At 38.6% G+C, this 21,661-nt stretch overlaps 1 protein-coding gene across 1 annotated transcript in view; it reads left to right on the forward strand.

Annotated features, from left to right (window-relative positions):
• The window catches only part of RAMP3 (receptor activity modifying protein 3), a 140,948-nt gene extending 119,816 nt beyond the window's left edge, over positions 1-21,132 (forward strand). Inside the window, exon 4 of the mRNA XM_054516370.1 lies at positions 20,523-21,132. Coding sequence (XP_054372345.1) covers positions 20,523-20,544 — 22 coding nt within the window. The 3' untranslated portion in view covers positions 20,545-21,132. The remainder of the gene's footprint in view (positions 1-20,522) is intronic.
• Positions 21,133-21,661: the final 529 nt, after the last annotated feature.

Below are 21,661 nucleotides of genomic sequence, written 5' to 3' on the forward strand. Positions count from 1 at the left end.
GCATTGATTTCCATATCAGCATTTCTAGATGATTTGTCATTGTAAAAGGTCACTTCCCTTCCTGCATTTTCTGTCCTCTCTATAGATTTTTACAGGGATGAAGAGAGGGACAGGGGTTTAGCATTTGCCTCCTTATGGTTCAAAGCAGCTTGTGGTATACAGCACTGGACTAAAGGATAAAGTCCTCAGGTTATGTGTTTTGCTTTTTGAAGACTGTGACCACAGAGAAAAGGATGCAGGTTCAAAAACAAAGCAGCTTTGTTTAGATATTTCTTGTTTTCTTTTTTCTGTCTCGCTCTGTTTGTACCAGTGTGGCTGTTTAGCGTGGAAGTATGTTAAACAAACACAGGAATTTACATGGACACTCTTTTGTTCTCAAAATCAAAGCATATAAACAGGACACTTTAAATATATTTTCTGTCAAGACAGATACAGGTTATGTTTATTTTGGGTCAGTAATGATAGCCTGTAGAGGGCAAACACTTTGAGAACAATCTATTGGGCTGTGCTCTGATATTTTGTATTTAGTATAACCTTTAGTAGCTGGGATGTCAAGAGTCATTAAGAAAGAACCAAGCACTCAGAATTTGGCCAAACAATTTAAATCATGTATTCCTTATGGCATTAGGAATTCTTGCATTTAAGATGCTAAATAAAAGGAATTACAAAAAGCAGAAATATGAAAAAAGTGTTTTGGTAAATAGCTTCCTCATATGAAAGTGCTTTAATAAGTGTCATTTGCTTGATTTATGAACACATTTGGATACAAAAATAATTAGGTCGATTAATAGATGTCAGGAAATAGATGTTAGGAAACACAAGAGCTAATTTTACAATTCTTTCCTGATATCAGTTACCTTGACATTGACATGTATTGCAACAATTTCAAAGAGGTTTTTTGTTGCCATTAACATGAGGAAAATTTTCAAAAGTCACAGGGAAGGGAAGAGGGACAGAGAAATGAAATTTGTGTCTAGATAAATCTTTTACCTTTTATTTATGTACTGTCAGGTGTTTACTCTCCTGTCATGATGGAGCGGGATCAAGAATTGTGTAAGAATGGGATAAACATCAATGAAGTTTGAAAATGAAACAAAATCAAAGTAACCAGGAAAGCAGATGATCCAGGATGAAGGTTTGGGTGAGAACCTGAAGATAAATGAGGAAAGAATGAAGGCAAAACAGAAAGGGTTGTGAAGCACAGGAGAGAGAGAAAAAGAGAAAGGAGCAATACACAGAAAACTCTAAGAAATCCTTTGATCACACTATAGATATAAATGCACAGAATGAGACAATCAGCTACATTAGGCTCAGCCCAAAGAAAGCATGGATATCGGTTTTATTGGAACACAGATTCTACTGAGAGAGAATCAAAGACACTGAAATTTAGAAGTGCTAAGGAAATATCCAGGAGAGATGGGCGGAGCACAAGAGGGATCTCACATAATTGGTTGTAAGAGAGTGCTCCAATGATGTGAATATCATAAGTGTTTGAAATGTTGTATGGTACAGCCATGTAAATACTGGGGGTGTGTAGGAGGCTAGTGGGTTTTGCAACATGAAAGAAAACACATCAAACAGAGTTGATAAGCAGTTGGAGTTCTTACAGCTTGGTCTGCAGCCAGGACCCCTCCTTGTCCTTGAAAATGTGTAATGAGAAAAACTTGACCTCTGTGAATTGTGTACAGGAACATCTGTTCTAAGGAGGTGCTGTTGAGTAGACAGCCTGCTTATGCTATGAATTGTTAGAGCTGTCTGCAATATTCCTCTCTCCATTTTTGAATCTTGATCTTAGTATATCAGATTGCCTCTATAAAATTATTCTTGCCTTGGCTTTGTCACAGCAGTCCTAAATGAAGTCTCACTGGAGTTCTAAGGAACACTTATTTAGTAATTGCATTAAGTAAATTGAGAGTGTAGTTATACCTCTGTATTGTTCTTGTAGCATATGGAAAGTAAGAGCGAGGAAGATAGTGACATTTATGCATTTAAATCTCTCAAATGTGGTTCATAAACACATACTTCATGAACAGAGTTTGCAAATGGAATAAATCAAGTTTCAGTATTTTCCATAAACCTTGATTGGAAAGGCCTGGTCAGTATTTGTTTCTTTGAGAGCAAAGGGAGTTGCTCTTTTCACCCAAGGACAGATTTCCTTAATCAGCCTCAGAAATGAGAGAACAAGTGGAGGATGAGAGCCCTCTCTTCAGCAAAACTCTAGCCAACTCAAACATACTATTGTTTCCTCTTTTCATTGGCTTTGTGTCCTGCTTGTGTACTATCTTCCTGCAGTTACAGGATCAGTTGGAGCAGTGGTTTATATTCCCAGCTGCTGCCTGCTGAGAACATTTTTCCCATGCATACTCTTTATTTGTCCCAACTGTGCAGCATGATCCTCCTGTCTTGCAAGGTAACTTGAAGAGCAAGTTCAAGAGGTATAGAAGAGCATAAAAATGAGTCCATCTTTCCTTCCAGGTCCCACCTAGTAGCTGCATCACTTTTGAGAGAAATACAGAGTTCATCACCAGGGCTGGGGAGACACTTACTCAATCTCACCACTACACAGTTAATGGCATGGTTTTTTGAACAATACCTCATGCAACATATAATTTTTTAGGAAGAAACCTCTGAAATTTGATTCTCTTAAAAGAGGAGGTAGGCTTCCATTACTATGTGCTCTGCTTAGCAACACATGATATTTGCATTCATGCTTGTTTTGGCAGTACACAAAAAGATGTGCAAGTGCATATTTAAGGATCAAAACAAACACCACAACTTTAATTCTGGAGCAAGATTTTTTTTTACTGAAAAAGCTTATAGTCATTTAATTAAATTTTATTGTTTTGTAACAAATTCAATGCTGTAAAGAAACAGCACTGAAAAACTTGGCAGATTTGTTAGGAAAAAAGTAGCAAAAAGTCAGTTTACGGAGGGATGATTCAATTTCCCATTATTTTCAAATTTGAAAACAATTAAATTTTTCTTTATAGTTCTCCAAGTCACCCACTCTCATAAACTCAGAAATGTGATCTAAATGCAGCTGTGAAGCAGGAGGTATTTTTTGCTGATTTATTCAGGAATGCCACCATCCATTTCAGCACAGGAACATTAATTAGGGAGGCAAATTATAATAATGATAATAAGCAAAATAAAAGGAACAATCTATTTTAGTGATTTCAAGTTTATACAAGGAAGAATGGCAGGTGAAGAAGCTTCACAAATGAAACATGAGGGAACCTCAGCTTCATCACTGGAAGGCTTTTGCCCCTGAGATGTCAGTAGCAACACATGGTGATTGCTCCAGGGAATAATTTTCTGCCTAATAAGGTTTGGCCGAAGCTGGGGTGGCACGAGGCTTTGGATTCAATTCAGTTTCACAAAACCATGTTGACTTCTTTGGGATCTCAGTCTTTCTCCATTATAGGTCCTGCTGCTCTCCCTCTCCTCAGTCCCTTCTTCATCTCTTGTCTTTCTCTGCTCAGGCACATGTGATTTCTGTAGCATCTCCCTGCTGTTTCAGCAGAAGTACAGAGACAAGATTCGAAGGTGATGAGCAGAACAGATGTGGCTGCACTCCTCAGTCCCTGAGAGTTGTTAAGGATTTGGGTAGTGGTCTCCCAAATTCTTCTTTTGTCTCATGAGCATGTACATGTTGCCAGATGGAGGCAATGAAAAGAGTTTCTGTTCTCCTCTGGATGTTCTTCTGACAGCTTCAGCTAATAGAATAAATTGTATTTTCTTTTAGCGCATAAGATTTTGAATGAATATGTAAATAGCTTTCAACAGTTGTCTGAGTTCCTGAGAAAGGAACTATTCAGTCTAAATACTGTCAGAAAGAGAAGTGCTTAGATTCAGAACCTTCCCTGTGTTTAATTTGCAGTACATTCTCATGTCTCTTAAATTTCACATGATGTAGAAAAGATGATCAAAGACATTTAGTAGTTTCAGCACAGATACTCTGAGATGGAGGATTTAGCTAAATCAGCCATTTAACACCTGCTCTAGGCTTCAGTCTTGCTCTTGGCAGAGTATATATTGTGTTGTTTAAGGGTAATTGTGCTAGTAGGGCTGTCTGCCAGCTGGTTGAATTGCTTGTGCTATAGATGTTTTAGATGATGCTATTTCCACCTCTGGGGCACTGGTTAACTCAGGAGTAGAATCTTTGAAGACATGTACGTTCTGCCCTGTTGCTTGTATCTATATTAAAAGATTTCCTTTTGGCTGCCTTGCTTGTGCAAGGCATGTGAAATGAACCAAGGATGTCTACGTGCATCCAGCATATAGAAGGTGTAAGAATTTTAAAAGCATATGTCTATTTGTCCACAAAAGAAAAGAGGAAAATTAACCTTATTTTGGTTGGGTTCTTTTGTTTGGTGGAGTTGGGTTGTTTTTTTGGGGGTTTTTTTTGTTGTTGTTGTTGTTGGTTTTTGGTTGTTTCATTTTTCCTCAGAGCATTCTAGGTTGAAAAGGAAAATTATATATGCATTACTTAAAAGCTAGATATTTTGTGACCAAAAAAAATACTACTTCTAGTCAAATCACCATCATTCATGTTCATGGGTGCATTCCCTAGAGCACTGTTTTAGTACAAGATAAAGTATATGAAAACATTACAGCATTTTTCAGTCATAATTATGACTTTGATAAAAATATCAAAATTTCTAATTATTTCAATGTACACTTTGCAATGTCTTTCCATTTCTAATGTGTAGAAATATTTTAAGATGTAGAAAGGAGGGCTATTTCAGAAAGTGAAAAGGAAAGGATGAATTTTAGTTTATTTTATCTAGTCAACAAGCTATACAAAATTCAGGAAGGTAATGATTGCTAGGAATCCATATGGTGACCTTACAGAAACTGATCTACTATTCTCCAGCTGTAAACCAGGTTATCACAAGAGTAGGAACAAGTCAGTTCAACTTCCAGTGTCTGTAAAATAAAAATCTGGAAAATAATGATCCACTTTGATCTATCCTCTTATAGGCAGGATGTAGGTGTCATTAAAAATAAACAATTCTAAATACAGAAAGCTTATAAAGTTCAGTTTTGTCTCCCCATCCCCAAACAGTGTCCATAAAAACTCAGTCAAGGATGGACAAATTTCAGTAGGTACTGAAAGCAGGAGAAAGCACAGGAGGTAGACCCCAGAAAAAAGGACATGTACCTAGGACCAAAGTGCTGTGTTGTCTATGTGCAGGGAAAATACTGTTGTCTTGCAGGAGAAGACAATAAAATAATAATTCTCAAGGATGCCACACAACTGAAATCACCATGAGATTATGAAATTTTATATCTCCCATCTCACACTAGGCTGTGTGCTTGAGAATGCATAGCCACAGCTACAAGATAGACTTGGGGTTTTTACCTAAAATAGTAAAAGCCTATCATGACTGGCAATTTTCCTCTGCCGAAACAATTTATATAGCTTTATAGCCTTGCCTTCTGTGAGTTCTATGCTGTTTGCATCTTCCAACAGGTAGAAGCAAAAGTCAGTTGTGCCACAGAATATCTGATGCCCAGCCTCATTTTGTTGTTCAGATGGTCGATACTTATAAGACAGAGGTCAGGTATCTCATTGTTGCAATTCACATGGGTCTAGTGATCCCCATTCTCTATAACATGGAGGAAAGCATTATAAATTAAATTGTTACAGTTTTATGATATTCTGTATCAGTGATCCCAAACAAAGCCTACTCTCAGTCTACTTCAAGGCTCCCTAAATTTCCAGTTTTTACCCTTTTGTTCCTGTGTCAGAACTGTGCATACTGATCCATTTTTATCTCTAACATTTACTGTGACTGACCTCTGCAGATATCCTCCTAGGTCATGTGCAGGATGCAACAATCATGAAAATAAACCATTCTAAACACAGGTCTATAAACTGTGCACTGGTAACAATTCCTTTTCAATTTATTTATGGATTATTTTCTTGAGTTATTGTACAAAGTTTCACCAATAGCAAAAAAATTCAAGTTATTAACCCTTTGCTGCAGAAGTGAAACTTTAAGCTGCCGGCATGCAGCTTTAACTGATGTCATTCTCTGCTGGAGATAAAGCTCTTACATCACAGCTAGCCCCTTGGTTTACTCTACTTTAAAAGCTAAATATGTAAACATTTGTTCAGGATGGATTTCTTGTGGCAAAAAGAGGTTCTGCTTTGTCTGAGATATTCTGTCTGAAAAGGAAGGATATTTTCTGGTCATGTTGGCAAGACTTTGGGGAATGCCATTTGTCTTCTCTGTCCTGTTGCCTGGGCAAATAAGGAGTTGCAGGAAGACAAGTTAAGTAACTTTCTAACTTGTGGATGTGATAGTTTCAAAACACAGATATCTCTCTTATCCAATGAACCCATTTGCCAGATGCATTTTTTAGGATAAACTAAACTCTCGACAAGGACCACAGCTTGTTTTATTAAGTTCTATATAAATTTCCAGAATGAGATCTTAATCTATAAATAACTGTTGAGTCAGATGATTTTTAGCCTAAATAAAAGGGAAAATGTTGTGGTAAATAAATGTCAAATCACAAAAATATAATTGGCCTTGCCAGGCCTAAAGTAAACTGGTTTTTTGCTAAATAAAAAAGTAGCATTATGCATAAGTCCCTTCCAGGGCATCGGCAAAAAGAGCCCGCTCTCTCAAAGACTCTGAGACAGACAGCTATGTTGTCACACAGCATGACTTTGTGTAGGGACTAAGGTCCTACACATTTTCTTTTCCACTATTGTTGTCTTCACTGCTAGTGGTACTAAACACGAATAAAGTTTTCATGCCAAAAATATTCTATTGTACTAGTAGTGAGTGTTACTTGATGTTAACCATGAGACTATGTTATGCAATCAAACTATTTAATAAATTAACTCTTGTCATGTATCTTTTTGCAAAATGGTAGAGGTTCTTAGTAACAAACCTGCCACCTGATTAAAGGAAAATGTTGCACAAAATGGTAGATAGAGCTGCTATCAGATCAAAAATGCTTAAATCCTCTGACTTTTAAGAAGTCAGCAGTAACTATTTGAACTTTATCATTGGAACCAATCTTTATCAGAAATACTTTGCTATTTTTTTAGCTTTAGTACCTAAAAACTCATGATTCAAATCCACCAAAGATAAATTAAATTATTTTTCATTTTCATAGAATCATAGACTATTCTGAGTTGGAAGGGACCCATGAGGCTCATTGAGTGTAACTCCTGGCCCTGCACATGATACCCCAAGAATCACATCATGTGTTTTGAGAGGGTTGTCCAAACAGTTCTTGAACTCTGTCAGGCTTGGTGCTGTGACCACTTCTCTGGAAAGCCTGTTCCAGTGTCCAGCCACCCTCTGGGTGAAAACTTTCTCCTGACATCCCACCTAAATCTCCTCTGGCACAGCTTCACACCATTTCCTTGAGTCCTGTCACTGGTCGCCACAGAGAAGAGATCAGCACCTGCTTTCCCCTCACAAGGAAGTTGCAGACTCTGATGGGGTCTCCCCTCAGTCTCTTCTTCTCCAGGCTGAACAGACCAAGTGCCTTCAGCTGCTCCTCACACAGCTTCCCCTCAATGTCCTTCACTGTCTTCACAGCTCTCCTTTGGACACTCTCTAACAGCTTTATATCTTTCTTACCTTGTGGTGCCTAAAACTGTCCCCAGGACTTGAGGTGAGGTAGCCCAAATGCAGAGCAGAGCAGGATGATCCCTTCTCTTGTCCAGGGGGTGATGCTGTGCCTGATGCACCACAGGACATGCCTGGCCCTCCTGGCTGCCAGGGCATTGCTGACTCACACTCAGCTTTCTGTCAACCAGGACCCCCAGGTCCCTTACTGCTGGGCTGCTCTCCAGCCTCTTGTTCCCCAGTTCATGCATACCTCCAGAGCTGCTCCATCCCAGGTGAGAATCCAGCACTTCCCTTGTTGAACTTTATAGAGCTGGTGATTGCCCATCTCTTTAATTTGTTGAGGTCTCTCTGCAGGGCTTCCTTGCCCTTGAGGGAGCTGACAACTCCTCCCAGTCTAGTGTCATTGGCAAACTTACTTAGTTTCAATGGTCACCTACTTCTAGTGATGTGGGCAGACAGACTTTACACTAGACCAGGTTGTTCAGCACACAATTTAACCTGGTCTTGAACACTAACAGGGATGGGACTAACCACTAAAAATCCACTAACAGGGATTTTTCTCTGGAAAATTCATGCAGTGCCTTACCACCCTCACTGTAAAGAATTTCTTCCTAATATCTAATCTAAATCTACCTTCTCCAATTTAAAACCATTACTCCTTGTCCTGTTACTACACTTTCTGATAGAAAGTCCTTTCCCATTTTTCTTGTAGGTCCTCTTTAGGTACTGGAAAGTTATAAGGACTCCCTGGAGTCATCTCTTCTCCAGGCTGAACAGCCCAAATTTCTTAGCCTATTTTCATAGGAGAGATGCTCAGCCTTTCTCTGGATTTGCCCAGAGAGGTCTGTGTCTTTCCTGTGCTGGGGACCTCAGAGCTGGATGCAGCATTCTGGGTGGGGTCTCACCAAAGCAGATAGAGGAGCAGAATCACCTCCCTAGACGTGCTGGCCACACTGCTTGTAATGCAGCCCAGAATGCAGTTGGATTTCTGGGCTGTAAATGTGCATTTCTGGCTAATGTTCAATTTCTCATTCACCTGCTTTTCCAAGTCTGTCTCCACAAGGCCACTCTCAATTCCCTGAGTGCCCAGCCTGGGATTGCCCTGACACAGATGCAGGAGCTTACACCTGACCTTGTTGAACTTCATGAGGTTTCACAGGCCCACCTCTCAAGCCTGTCAAGGTCCTTTTAGATTCTATTCTTTCCTTCTGTAGTATCAACCAGACTACTCAGCTCAGTGTCACCAACAAACTTGCTGAGGGTGCACTCAATCCCACTGTCCATATCCCTGACAAAGACCTTAATACTGGTCCCAGTATGGACACTGAGGGACAGCACTCATTAATGCTTACCACCCAGATGTTGAGTCATTGACAGGAATTCTCTGAGTGTGAGGATCTAGACAACTCCTTTTCCACTGAGTGCTCTACCTGTCAGATCCTTGTTTCTCCATTTTAGAGCCAAGGATGTTGTGTGTGAAAGTATTGAACGCTCTGCACAAGTCCAGGTAGATTATATCAGTCACTCCCTCTTATCCATCAATACTGTAATCCCACCGTAGAAGGTCACAGAATTTGCTAGCCATGGCTTGCCCTTAGTGAAGGCATGTTGGCTGTCACCAATCTCTATTTTCCATGTGCCTTAGAGTAATTTCCAGGGAGATCTGCTCTGTGATCTTGCCTTACACTGACTGACCAGCCTATAGTTCTCTGGGTAGGTTTGTGTGTTATATTTTTCTTTTCCAGTCAGTAGAAAGTTTAGCAGCCCACCACGACTTTCATCTGATGCATGCATTGTGTATATGATCTGATAGATATCTGTCTTTCTGAAAAAGCACAGAAAAATTCTTAGTTGAGATATTGGCAGTTGTACTGATTATTATTATTTAATATAGTGCTTGGGTCAAAATATTGTCAGCACAAAGCATTCAGGTCATAATCCCTATTAGCTCTATTATGTAAGTAATCAGCATAACCCCTATTTTACAGAGAACAGTGCAGGGAGAATGGGGAGAAAGTTGGCTGACTCTGAAAAGATCAGATTGGCATCTGTAAGGCAAAGTTAACGTTAGGAAAGCTGGAACTCTGTATTGTATTTAGTTCAGTCCCACCATCCTGAAAAAAAAACAGTGTGTGCTTTTGGAATTAACTTCTCTTTGTCAGAACTCTCTTTTATACTAAAACTATATTTAAGGATGATGGTAATCTTTTTATCCATTTAGATTTTTCTTTTGTTCCACTACTTTTGTTTTTTCTCCTTGCAATGTAGGAAAAATACAGTTTCAATCCATGTAGCAATGAAAATTTTATACACAGAAGAACTGGATTATGTAGGAATCTCAGAAAATGTTTCTTCCTTTAAAACATTATGCAAAACAACAGGTACTGTGTGTTCCACAATCACACAAATTTGAGTTTTGATTCTGAGCTTCTGCCAATGAAAATTGTATCTAGATAGATTAAACCTGGTAATCAACACTCAGAGTCATTAGCTCTGTTGGCTATTAGTGTATTATAAATTGTACATGTATACATGTGAATAATGTATATAATAAAAGTATTAAATGACTTCTAAGTGTAATTGATATTTCTGCATGTTATAAATAACAATAGATTATAATCTGTGGCAATTTAATCTTGTCTTAAAAATTAGCTGAATTATGAATACTTTATTAAAAATAAACAGCAAAGAATCTGGGCAATTATTTTTAGCATTTGTTAAATAAAAGATCCTGATGAAGCTTCTGCTGTTTCTCTGAGCTAGTTTTTGCCCTTGGGAAATGATTTCAAATGGCATGGGAATAATTCATCATTACAAACAGACAGAACAAGTGGGAAAAGGTAAACAGGAAGGCAAACATACTATACTGAAAAGATTACACAGATGTTTTGGACTATGGTTAAAAAAAGAACAAGGCAAAGCTGAAGGGAAACTGGTGTTGCTAGTATGGTAAGCTAAAGATACAAGATCAGTCTCTACAAACAGCAAATTACTGTAACAAAGCATGAAGCCAGCCTGAAAAGTGTGGTCTCCTTAACTACCAAATGGAACAGGGATTAATTCTCACTGGAGAAAGCTCAAGTTGGGGATGACCACAGTAGCTCACCTGGGTCTTCCCAGCAGTCTGACTCATGTTTAAACTGTTCACAATGTCATCCTTACTTAATAACATTCTAGCTCATGTGAATCTCTCACTAAAAATTAGGGACCACAACCTGCTCCCTCTAGTAAATCACTTCTTTGAGGCCTGCGGGAAGTATTTAATCCAGTAATACTGTAAGTTTCTGTTTCACTGCCCTACATCAATCACCTTAGTAGCAGCTTGGGTAGATACGGAACCTATAGTTGTCACCAGTGATGAAATATGAGCCAGATGAGGAATGTGAGAAGCCTGGAAGAAAGTATCTACAGCTTACATTTACATCTCATATATATATGTGTGTATATTCATATATATGTGCGTGTGTATATGTATATATATGTATAGTTCAGCAGTTTGTAGGCTTGTAGCTTGCCCTTAATAAACTAAGCTGGGTATCAGGAACCATTTAGCTGCATTTACACATCTACTGTTCTCTCTGAACTGTCTTGTTCAGAGGTAGATCAGGTTTCTCTGTGCCATATGGCAATATATTATGAAAATATATTCTTTAAGGTAAATAAAATTATGGTAGACATTTTTTCATCCATGGAAAAACAAGGGGGGAAAAAAAAGCAAAGATAAAATCAAAGATACACAAGGGAAAAAAATTACAAGAGTAATACAATGGTTTGTCATCTAACAAATGATAACATGTACTGTGAATGGAGGTAAAAATGCTGGTTGCCAAAGCTGAAGAGAAAAAGAGCAGGGAAGTGACAAAAGAGTTCTGGGGAACACCCACAGAATTAAGATAAAAGAATGAAAATTACTATCACAGAACAGTTTGAAAAGTGAGTCAAACCATAAAATATCAACCATTGGAGTAATGGGTGTAAGATACATTAGCAGTTTGCTGTAAATCTGTGATAAAGAGGTATCTGCAGGATGGAAAACAGCTGAATACTCAGAGAACAATAAGAGGATGAATCAGGGCCTTCACAGGTCACCTGAGGTAAGTTAATAATGAGAAGACCCAAAAAAGGAAATCACGCTGGAAAAGGTCTGTGCAATGTGATAGGCATGGATAGGGTACTATGCAACAGGATATATCCCTATGTCAAGACTTCAAGAAATGTAGAGAGAGGGAAAGATGATAGTAATTTAACAGAATGAAGGTTGAAATCACATGGAATTTTCTAACATGGGAATTGTCTCTCTTTTTTGACCTCAGAAGCCGCATGAATAATGAGATGTGAGAGGCAATAGTAGAAAGAAGGAAAAGAGAAACTTGATGTAAAACCCAACAAAAAAGCACAGAGCAGATAAATTAAATAGGGGGGTAGATAAGAGTAGAAGGGAGGCAGAGATCTTTGTTATTGCGCTCAGAGAAGGAAATAACAATTCTCTGTCTTGGTCATTCAAGAGCAAAAACTATGGTTGTTACAGGTGTGCAAAGAGCAAGCTGCAGGATTTCCTTAGTTGTGGGTGCCACAGATGTTCTGAACTTCTCATCCTCAGGCTCCTTTTTTTACTTCATCTGATTATCCTGCAACTTGATTGGAGCCAAATGAGAGGCTTCAGTAAGAGCTGACAAGTTTTTTTTTTCTGTTACATTACGTGGTTTCTCATTTGTGCCACGCAGTATAGTGTGGAAACTTCTAAATTACATACTTGTGACTGTGGCTTCTGTGGAGTGAATTATTAAAAAACATGTTTCCAAGATTGATGTTCCCAGAATTGCAGACAATTATCAATGCCTATAGTCATGTGGGGAGGACTTGTCCCAGGGTATATTGTTTTCTTTTTATAGTCCCTGGTGACTTGTAATTCTTGATTTTTTTACTTCCACACTCTTTGCTTTACCCACACTCATGGGAAAGAAAGTGTGTTTTGTTATGTTGGGAATTGAGATAAAGTGCACTAACTCCTGCCTTCCTCTGAAATTGGTTTATGCCATATTCCCTGCAGTATAAAGACGTATATTTTTGTGCCACAATCGTCTCCTTAGGAGAAGGCTCAAAGAAATTCTAGATTATTCTACAGCAGGACTCTCTAAAGTGGGGTCTCTAGTGTGGCCCTCTCCAAGAGCCAGTGGAGTGATTGCTTGCGCCCCCTCTCAATGGAACTGTACTGCTGTACAACAGCTATTTGTGCCTCCAGGGAATGGTCTTTTGGGGATGACTCACAGCTGAGAGAAAATTGTGTGGTATGTCAGTGCTCAGGTTTGATCCTAAATCACTGTGAAACTCCAGATGTAGGACTGTGGAACCGTAAGCTGAGTCTGCAACTTTGGAAGCTCTTTAGCAGTGATTTACAATGAAGTCCAGTTTGAATACAATCAAGCCGAGACTGAGAAATCCTAGCTGAGAAAGAAGCTGCATTTCTTAGGTAGACCCAAGCTTTTGCTTACTGCTTTTCAGCTGAGAGAGGAGCTCACTGCTGGTTCTCTGCTCACTTTGTGGCTGGGAAACTGTAGGCTTCAGCTGAAGAAAGGAAGAGATTCCATTCATAAATACCTTCTAGAATCAGGCTAGAAAGAGAACATATGTATGTCTGGGCTCACATTTTTCTGAAGCCTGGGAGATGAGGCTTTGATTTCAGTGTTGAAGATACTTCTGACACCTGCACTGCTGGGCTCAGGCCAGTCCTGCAGGAGGCAGAGGCAGCCCCTTCAGTCTCTGTTGGCCAGTGGCACTACTGGCTGAGTGTTCTGTCAGGATAACAGCTGCCACAGGTGCTAAAACTCAGACCTCAAACTGTGTTCTTAAGGGTTTAAGGTTGTGCATACACTGCAGTACAAGGCCTGGACAGGTACTGAACACCAAGTAAGCATTATAGTGGCCATCTTGTCCTTGCTGCAGTGAATAGATGATTGAGAATTTGGTCATCAGTGAGTTTCAACTCCCATCTTCTGTGCTCTATGCTGAGAAGCTCAGATCCCCCATTATCTTCATAGTACCTAAATGAGATAGACTGCTGTATCTGTTACGATTATCCAAATAGGTACATCCTCTATCCACACATACACAGTTTCTTTAAGCTACACAGGGTTTCCAAACTGACTTTTATGTTATTTCCCGTTTATAGGTGTATCTGAAGGCATTTTGCGTTGTTTCTAGTCCATGACAAAAAGTAGATCACCACCTGTGCATTTGAGTTGTTTCTTATGACTATGTACATAACATATAGAAGGTCTGCTAAGAAAAGCTATGACACTGCATATATTTTTCATCTGCATCTCAAAGTTTGATTTATCAGTCCTTTGAAGTACTGGTGAGCCTTTTACAGTTCATGTAACAAATAACGTATTATTGTTAATTGGAGTTAATTTTTCAGTAATGTGTTACAAGCAACACATGAACGTTATCCCTTTTACTAAACTTTGTCTTTCAAGGCTATTTTTATTCTATTTGTATTGCAGTTTGATCAAGAGATGTGTTCTATCTTTATTTATTCTTAAAAATATGTTAGTATAATTTGTAGTGTCAGATTCCTTGAAGTTCTATTTCATCTGTTTATAAGGCTTTTTTTCCCTGTGGCTTACAGTACTGTTAAGCATTTGATTCTACACTTGAAGGATTGTAATTGCCAGCATAGTTGAGTTTCTCATTTGTGGTTGTATTCATAAAAAAGAATGGTACTAGATTATTTTTCCAGTTTTCTAAACAATGCTTGGTTTTATTTTATTTTAATTGTTAATAAATTAGTTTTAGTTCAATTATACTCTGCTAATGAACAGTGGCATGGAGGTGGGAGGTAGGAATTTTGGCTTACATTACACCCTAGGGCCACATAAGTTTTTTATCATACAAAATTTAGCTCTTAATAGCCACAGTATTTACAGGTTCTTACTTAAATACATTTCATCCAGAACCCTTGAAATCTGACTCTCTCCATTATATATGCATTTAGTCTGTCCTATCTAATTCTTAGCACTCTGTCTGCTTTTTTAGTTCAATACCTGAGAAGATGCAGATTCATTTTCAGAGAGAGTAGATGTTTATTTTCAGGTGGAGCAAAGGCATTCCAAATAACTTCACTTTTTGGATCTCTCCTTAACTAACAAAAGAAAAAAAAATCCACGCACTCAGGTGAGCTGTAAATGGTTCATTTTTCTCCATAAGCTTCATGGACCAGAGGGATAATAGTATTTAAACTATTATTCTGCTGTATTAAACTGAGATTGGTCACAGTTGGTTTAGCTCAGCTGAGCCCAGTGAGCTTATAGGAAAGCAAGGTCTGGACAATTTCCAGCCAGGGACTGACATGAAGATAACAGCAAATATGCCTGGGTGGAACAGCTTGTGCTGTATAATAAAGTCTTGTAAATTCAGGAGGAGAAGTTAGTAAGCACGAATGTCACTTTTTGAAGGGTGATCATAGTAGTCCTTCCCATTTCATGCTTTTTCTTTGACTTCTTGTTCAAAGCTAGGACTTAAATATTTCATTTTTATTACTGATGGTATAAAGTTCTTGTTACGTTTAAAGAGTATTTCCAGTAAGAACCTAGTTGGCATTTTCTGCGGCAAAACTTCTATCAGAGATTTAATGAATCTTGACTAATTTAGCCAATTTTTGATTGAAAGTGTTAACAATTAAAAGTGATTTTCTAACATTATTATTAAATAATCCTATTTCTTATATAGAATGATTATCCTCTATAAGGAAATAAATTTCACTTACCATTCATATTATTTATATAGCTTTTTAAAATCTGTAATAAGTTTTTCCTTGGATCACTTCAGTAATATAGGCACGCACACTTATGTTCTTACTCCTTCTTCTCTTTAAATGAATAAAGACAGACAGAATAACTGATTTAATTGTTGAAAGATGTAGATAGGTATCTGATAAAGTTTAGACTCATTTATATGAGATAGACACCTAGCCCAATTAACTGTTTTCAAAGCTTCCAGCAAAAGTCACACAGAAACCATCTATGCATCTGTGTTCTATTTGAATCACAAAATATGATCGTGACAATCTCCCTTTCTTACAAGAAATATCCTGCTTGTATTTTAGGGTTGACTCTTCGTATACTCTGTAAATGAGAAGTTGTTACTCTGGGTTTAGGCAGAGGCCTAATTGGAACCAAAGGGAGCTGCTCCTTGTCTAGTTCATGCCCAAGCCTGATCTGGGTTTAGAAATGGTGTTCCTTGGCAAATGTCACTTGAGGAGCCCAGGCAAAAAGCATTCTTCTGAACAAGGTACAGCTGCTTCTCTCTCCTTCATTGACTCTTTTTTTCAAAACAATAGGAGGGAAGTAAAGGTCATACTTTTTGTAAAAATACTTGCAAATTGAAGGATGTGAGAGACTCAGGTTTAGTTCTCTCTATAACCTTCACACTTGCCTGGGGAGCAGGCTGTGCACCAAGACCCCAGCCTGGCTGCCAGGAGAACTTCGGCCCAAGGCTGCAGCTTTGCTTGGGAAAGAAGTGAGGGTTTGTCAGGCTCCAGAGGGTAAGTGATCATGAGAAGAAATGGAGTGTAAATTCTTCCTGACCCTTTTTGGTTTGATAGTAGCTGTGTCCCACAGTGGGTATCCATCCAAGGGAAGTATTACTATTATCCCCTTTCATTCAGCTGCATTTTTAGGTGAACTAAAATGACTTTTAAAGCAGAAACCAGGGGCACTTATCTTTAGCAGAGCTTTAGAGATTCCCTCACACCTAGATAGTATTGTTGAGCTAGTGCCAGGAGAGGACCAAATTAAACATATGGCCATGGAATGCATTTATATCTGCTAGTGGGACTAGGGATGTCTCCTCCTTGTACGCAGCACTGGTGAGCCTGCACCTTGAATCCTGTGCTCAGTTTTTGCCCCACTACAAGAAAGACATTGGTGTGCTGAAGCACATCCAGAGAAGGGAAAACAAATCTGATGAAGGATCTGCAGCAACAAGTTGGATGAGGACGAGTTGAGGGAGCTGGAGGTGTTTAGCTTTTGAGAAAAGGAGGCTCAGGTGGGACTTTATTGCTTTTTACAAGTGCCTAAAAGAGGGTGTAGCAAGGTAAGCAGGGGCAGAACAGGAAGAAATGGCTCTAAGTTGCACCAGGGGAGGTTTAGATTGCACATTAGGAAACATTTGTTCACTGAAAGCATTGTGAAACACTGGAGCAGACTATATGAGGAGCTGAGTCGCCATCCCTGGAGATATTTAAGGGTTGTGCCAATTTGGTGCTTTGGGACATGGTTTAGTGGTGGATTCGGCACTGTTAGGTTAACGGTTGGACTCAATGACCTTAGAGGTCTTTTTCAACCTAAATGTTTCTATGATTTTATGGTTAGCTCTAGCAAGATTCCCACTCAGGTGAGGTTACTGTTATTCCTCTCTGAGGTATTCCTCTTTTTATTTTTAAGGTAGAATCTTCATATCATTCAGGAATCCAGAATTGCTAGGTTAGCACCAGGCTGCAAAAATTCAGACCCCAACTGTTTACCTGATGTTACCTCAGGTACTATGGAGCAGCCTGTGTGGCCTATAGCCAGAGGGATACAGATGCCCAGGAAGTGTTATGTCACACATATTTGCGAGCCCATGTGGGTGTCTGGGATGCTCTAAGCAGTGCCAAAAAGCACTGTATGCCTGGGAATAGGCAACCTGAATCTCTCCCATAAACATCTCTGCAAATCTGTCTTTTCTATGTCCTGGTACAGGTTTGTGTAGAAAGTCCTCTGCAGAGCAAAAAGTTACTCTCCTGCTTTTTCTAAATTCCTTTTGCTTAGCCTTTGGATTATATTTATCCCTTGAGAAAGAGACATGGATGTGTTTGCTTCTCTTGGGGTATTGAGGTTTCACCCTGCAAGGATCTCCAGTTGCACAAGGACACAGGCAAGTCAGCAGAAATAAAGTATCAGTGCCCCAACTCAGCTGAATAGAGGCTTGTGCTTATTTCTTGAGTTTGTTCTCAAGTGCCAGATGGGTTGAGTGAGATTCAGATACATACTATATTGAACTGAAGATCTGCACAATTCGTCCACCAGAAAAGAAATATCCATATCAGTTTTTCTGCTTTGAAAAACCCTTTAGCTAAACTTAGGTATTTGGTTAAATTCATCAGATATTACCAATTTAAAATGTGATTTGGAAAATATCTTGGAGTTAGTGAAGAGTGCACAGGGAATTACAAGGAGAAAAATCTGACCTTTGATATTTCACACAATATGAAAGCTGCTCACAATCAGTCAGATGAAAATATAAAGGGCATCAGTGCAGTATACCAAGGAACAGAACTTTTGACTTATGAATATTACGCAACCAAGAGACTTCCAGCTTTCCTAAGGAAATTGTAATAGTTGCAATTTTTTTACCTCCCAAGGTGTTTTAATAAGTTTCTTTGCTCTTTATCTTCAAGGTACTATAACAGAGTGCACATGCTGAACTACATGATCTTCAGTCTATTCAGGATTAGGAATCTACAACAATTTTCTTTTTTCTTTTTTTTTTTTTTCAGTATGATTGTGTCTAAAGATCTTGTAATGGCTGTGATTAATCTCTATCAACAAGAATCTTCTGAAGGGATTTGTTATGTCAGGCTGGAGAGATGCATTGATGAGCATACATAATGTATTTTCATGCTATGTATGAAAAATCTTTCTTTGCACAGTTTGCAATATTGTTTAAATGAAGAGTTATTTTCCTGCTGCTGCGACCACATCATTTTTACAGACATTTTCTGTTCTGAAAACAGTCTATGGCCCGTGTTTTCCCATACCTTTCTGCTTCATTGCAACAAGTTTGTGAGCAAGATCTCCAAGTTACTCCAGTGAAAAATATCTTGGAGATGTCCTTTGCATGTCTTCCTGAGCAAGAGTGTTTTTTTACACTGAAGCCTGAAGTCTGTAGAGGCTTTGGCTCTCCTGTTTCACCCTTAAGGAGTTTTTTCCCTAGGACTGTTTTTAAAAACCTCACCTTCTTAGTCCATATAAAAACCATGATGATCTGCGCTTAGTGAAGTGGCACTTGTCCTCTTCTCCCAGTGAGACATTCCCCTTTGAATCTATACAAAGTAAATTCTGTGCACTATTTCATTGCCTATTTTCTTAGAAGAAAAAAGCCAAATATTCTACAGAACCTGCCTTCCTTTCCTTCCTAAATGGTAAAATTGGTATCTGCTCTCCACTCTGTTTCTCAGACTTTTGAATTTGTGGGAGTAGTTTATTGTAGCTTTTCATTTCAGCCAAGAGGTATTTTATTCTGGTTGCATGTTGGGAATCTTTTCCCAAAATGGTTATAAATGTTTGAGGGGTACACAATTGCAATGCCAAAAATTTTGAAGGAATCTTAGTTTTATATATTTATGATTTATTTGATGAAAGACAGTCTAGGTTCAAAATATGCATTATGTGTATAATTTCTCTGTCTCTGAGCAAAGATTTTCTAGGCTCACTTGGGAGCTGGCTTCTTAGCTTACTTTAGTCCTTCCTGCTTTGGGAGTTGGGCAGCTGGGAAAGATCTGTCATGGAAATTTTGTAGCACTGAAAATTTTGGATTTAGTACAGAATCCAAAAGAATTTTTATCTCACATGGAGCTGCTTAGATCTGGGATTTACAGGTGAACTTTGGTCTTAATGTCTCATCTGCCCAGTGGGTGGGATTTTCAGAGTTTGCAGCTCTTGGACAGGACTCATACACTTCCTGCAACTATTTTCCTACATTGTCCCTTCTCAACAGCCTAAGCAGCTTCAGAATCCACAAAGCTTGGTAGCCCATTTGAGTTCATCAGTAAGTCCTTGACACTGATTGTAAAGAGCACATTTCACTTGAGAAAGAGAGCTGTATCTGAGAAGAACCACTGCTGGATTTCAGATCTGGGTATAAAAAAATTCTTATATGTTGACTTTTTGTCAAAATTTTCTATTATTTTCTCTCCCTCATCTCAGTTGAGGCCGCCACTCAGTAGCAATTATTTTATTTATTCAGTATTTCTAAGCATGTGTTTTGAATGCTTATCCCTGACTCTTCTCACCCCATGAAAATAGAGATGTTCAAATTCATTAGCTGTAATTTTTTGTTTGCAATCATGTCTTAACTTTTCAGTTTTCCTGAAAAGCCAGTGATATACTACTCCTGTACTGCATTAGAGAAGGTGTATTTGCAGACAAAACTTTTGGAAAACTAACCAGGCTGCTAGTTAAAAAATACTGGCTTTGTCAGGACTATAGTGTGGATCTCATCACTATGCAACTGCTGTGTAGTCTGTAAAAATGCACAGCTGATTTTTGATAGGATATACTGTGGTTAAGTAACTTCAAGAGCAAGTGGTACTCCACAAAAAAACCTGATCTTCGATGATGTGAGAGCACAAAATAGAGGTCCAGATGGGGTAAAGGATATTTGAAAGTGGCATTTTTCCAAGTTTGGTGGTTGCTATGGCTGTCCATTCTCTGTGCAAATCAAAACAATGAATAGTGCAGGCCTGCATAACTCCATTCTCAAGAGATTTGCTTTGAGTTATTGAGAAGCAGTCTGTACACTGCCTGCATTTGATCTGCCTATGCATCTCCTGTATTTATGCCACTAACAGTAAAGTTTCTGTCTATAATGATATGATGCAACAATTTAAGGCTGAGTTATTTTCCTGCTGCTGAAGGTAAGAGATGGGTAGTTTGAGAAACAATTATGATGGTGAGAAGGGGAGAACATGCAGCTCTGTGGTTCTCTGCCTCGGTGATGGTCATTTGCCTAATCTTATTGTAGCAGTAGTTTGTTCCTTGGTGGAGAAGGTTTTGAGGGTTTTTTGGAACAATATTCTCTTCCTAGGAAAAGACTTTGTTTTGATAACTGTTACTATTGCACTCCTATTAAAACAAACACTAAACCTTTTAATTTCCCTAGATTAAAAACTAAAATATTGTGATGATGGAGGAAGAAGACTCAATTTCAGTTCTCTAAAACAGAAGCAACTTCAAGATGATGAAAAATTTCACAAGAAATCATCTTCAAAGAGCCCTGATCTAGTCAACCTTCTCCCAGCAGCAAGGAGCCCACAAGCAGGACGACACTGTGCATCTCCTGTTTCCTGGCCTCTCTTGGATGTTATTCTGCAGATGCACTGGCTGCTGACCACCATGGGTGCTTCCCTATCAGGGAGGATGAGGATTTTCTCCCCTTGATTCTGCAGCTTCTGTCTTTTCAGAATAGCTGGTCCCAGAACTGAAAGCAAGAAAAGCAGATGAATACAACCATTTTTTGCTTGTTTTATAGGTCTGGGTTGAGAGTAGTTATGTGTGGCTCCTCACTCAGCTGTTAACTTGAAGAGAGTTGACAACCAGATAAAACATGGAACAGAATCTAGCTGAAAATATTCACAGTAACCTTGAGGATTTAATGAGAAAAGGAATGTCATGTTATCTATTCTTCTGTTTGTTGTAGTTCTTTTGATGCATTTTATTGCAACTACACTGGCATTATTAGGACAAATAAATATTGTTTATTTTAAAAAGTGCTTCTGGTTTTCTGCTTTTGTTTATTTTTTCTCCATCCCTCCTGCCATGTTAACAAATTAGCTACCCTGCTGCGAATGGATGTAAATAGCTCAATCTATCCATCTGAAAAGCAAATAAATTCTAAGAGGAAAGAGTAAGATTTTTACATACAAACCTAGAAGAACACAGTGAGATCTGCCTCTACTAATGCTTTTCACACAGGATTGGAAGTCAAGCTCCTCTTTATGGTGTCTCTTTCTTTGTAACATCATCACAAATTTTCTTTATATTTAGCAGCCTGTATTGTTTGATCAATTGAATATTACAAGCTCCAAGTTTCCTTTTTTGTAACATCCTAAATCCAAGCTACTGATCTTTAGTGTGTCACCTATATCTGTGCTTTCCAATTGTCATCCAGAAAATATTTCAAATTAAGTTCTCAAGTCAAGCGAAGCCAGCCTCTGCAAACTGTTGGGCTGCAAAAACTATAAACATTGTCCTGCCAAATTTCCAATAATTTATTGTTTTCCTGGTTAGATTGATACCTCC

This window comes from Molothrus ater, chromosome 1 (assembly GCF_012460135.2).
Source record: "Molothrus ater isolate BHLD 08-10-18 breed brown headed cowbird chromosome 1, BPBGC_Mater_1.1, whole genome shotgun sequence".
Lineage (NCBI taxonomy): Eukaryota > Metazoa > Chordata > Aves > Passeriformes > Icteridae > Molothrus > Molothrus ater.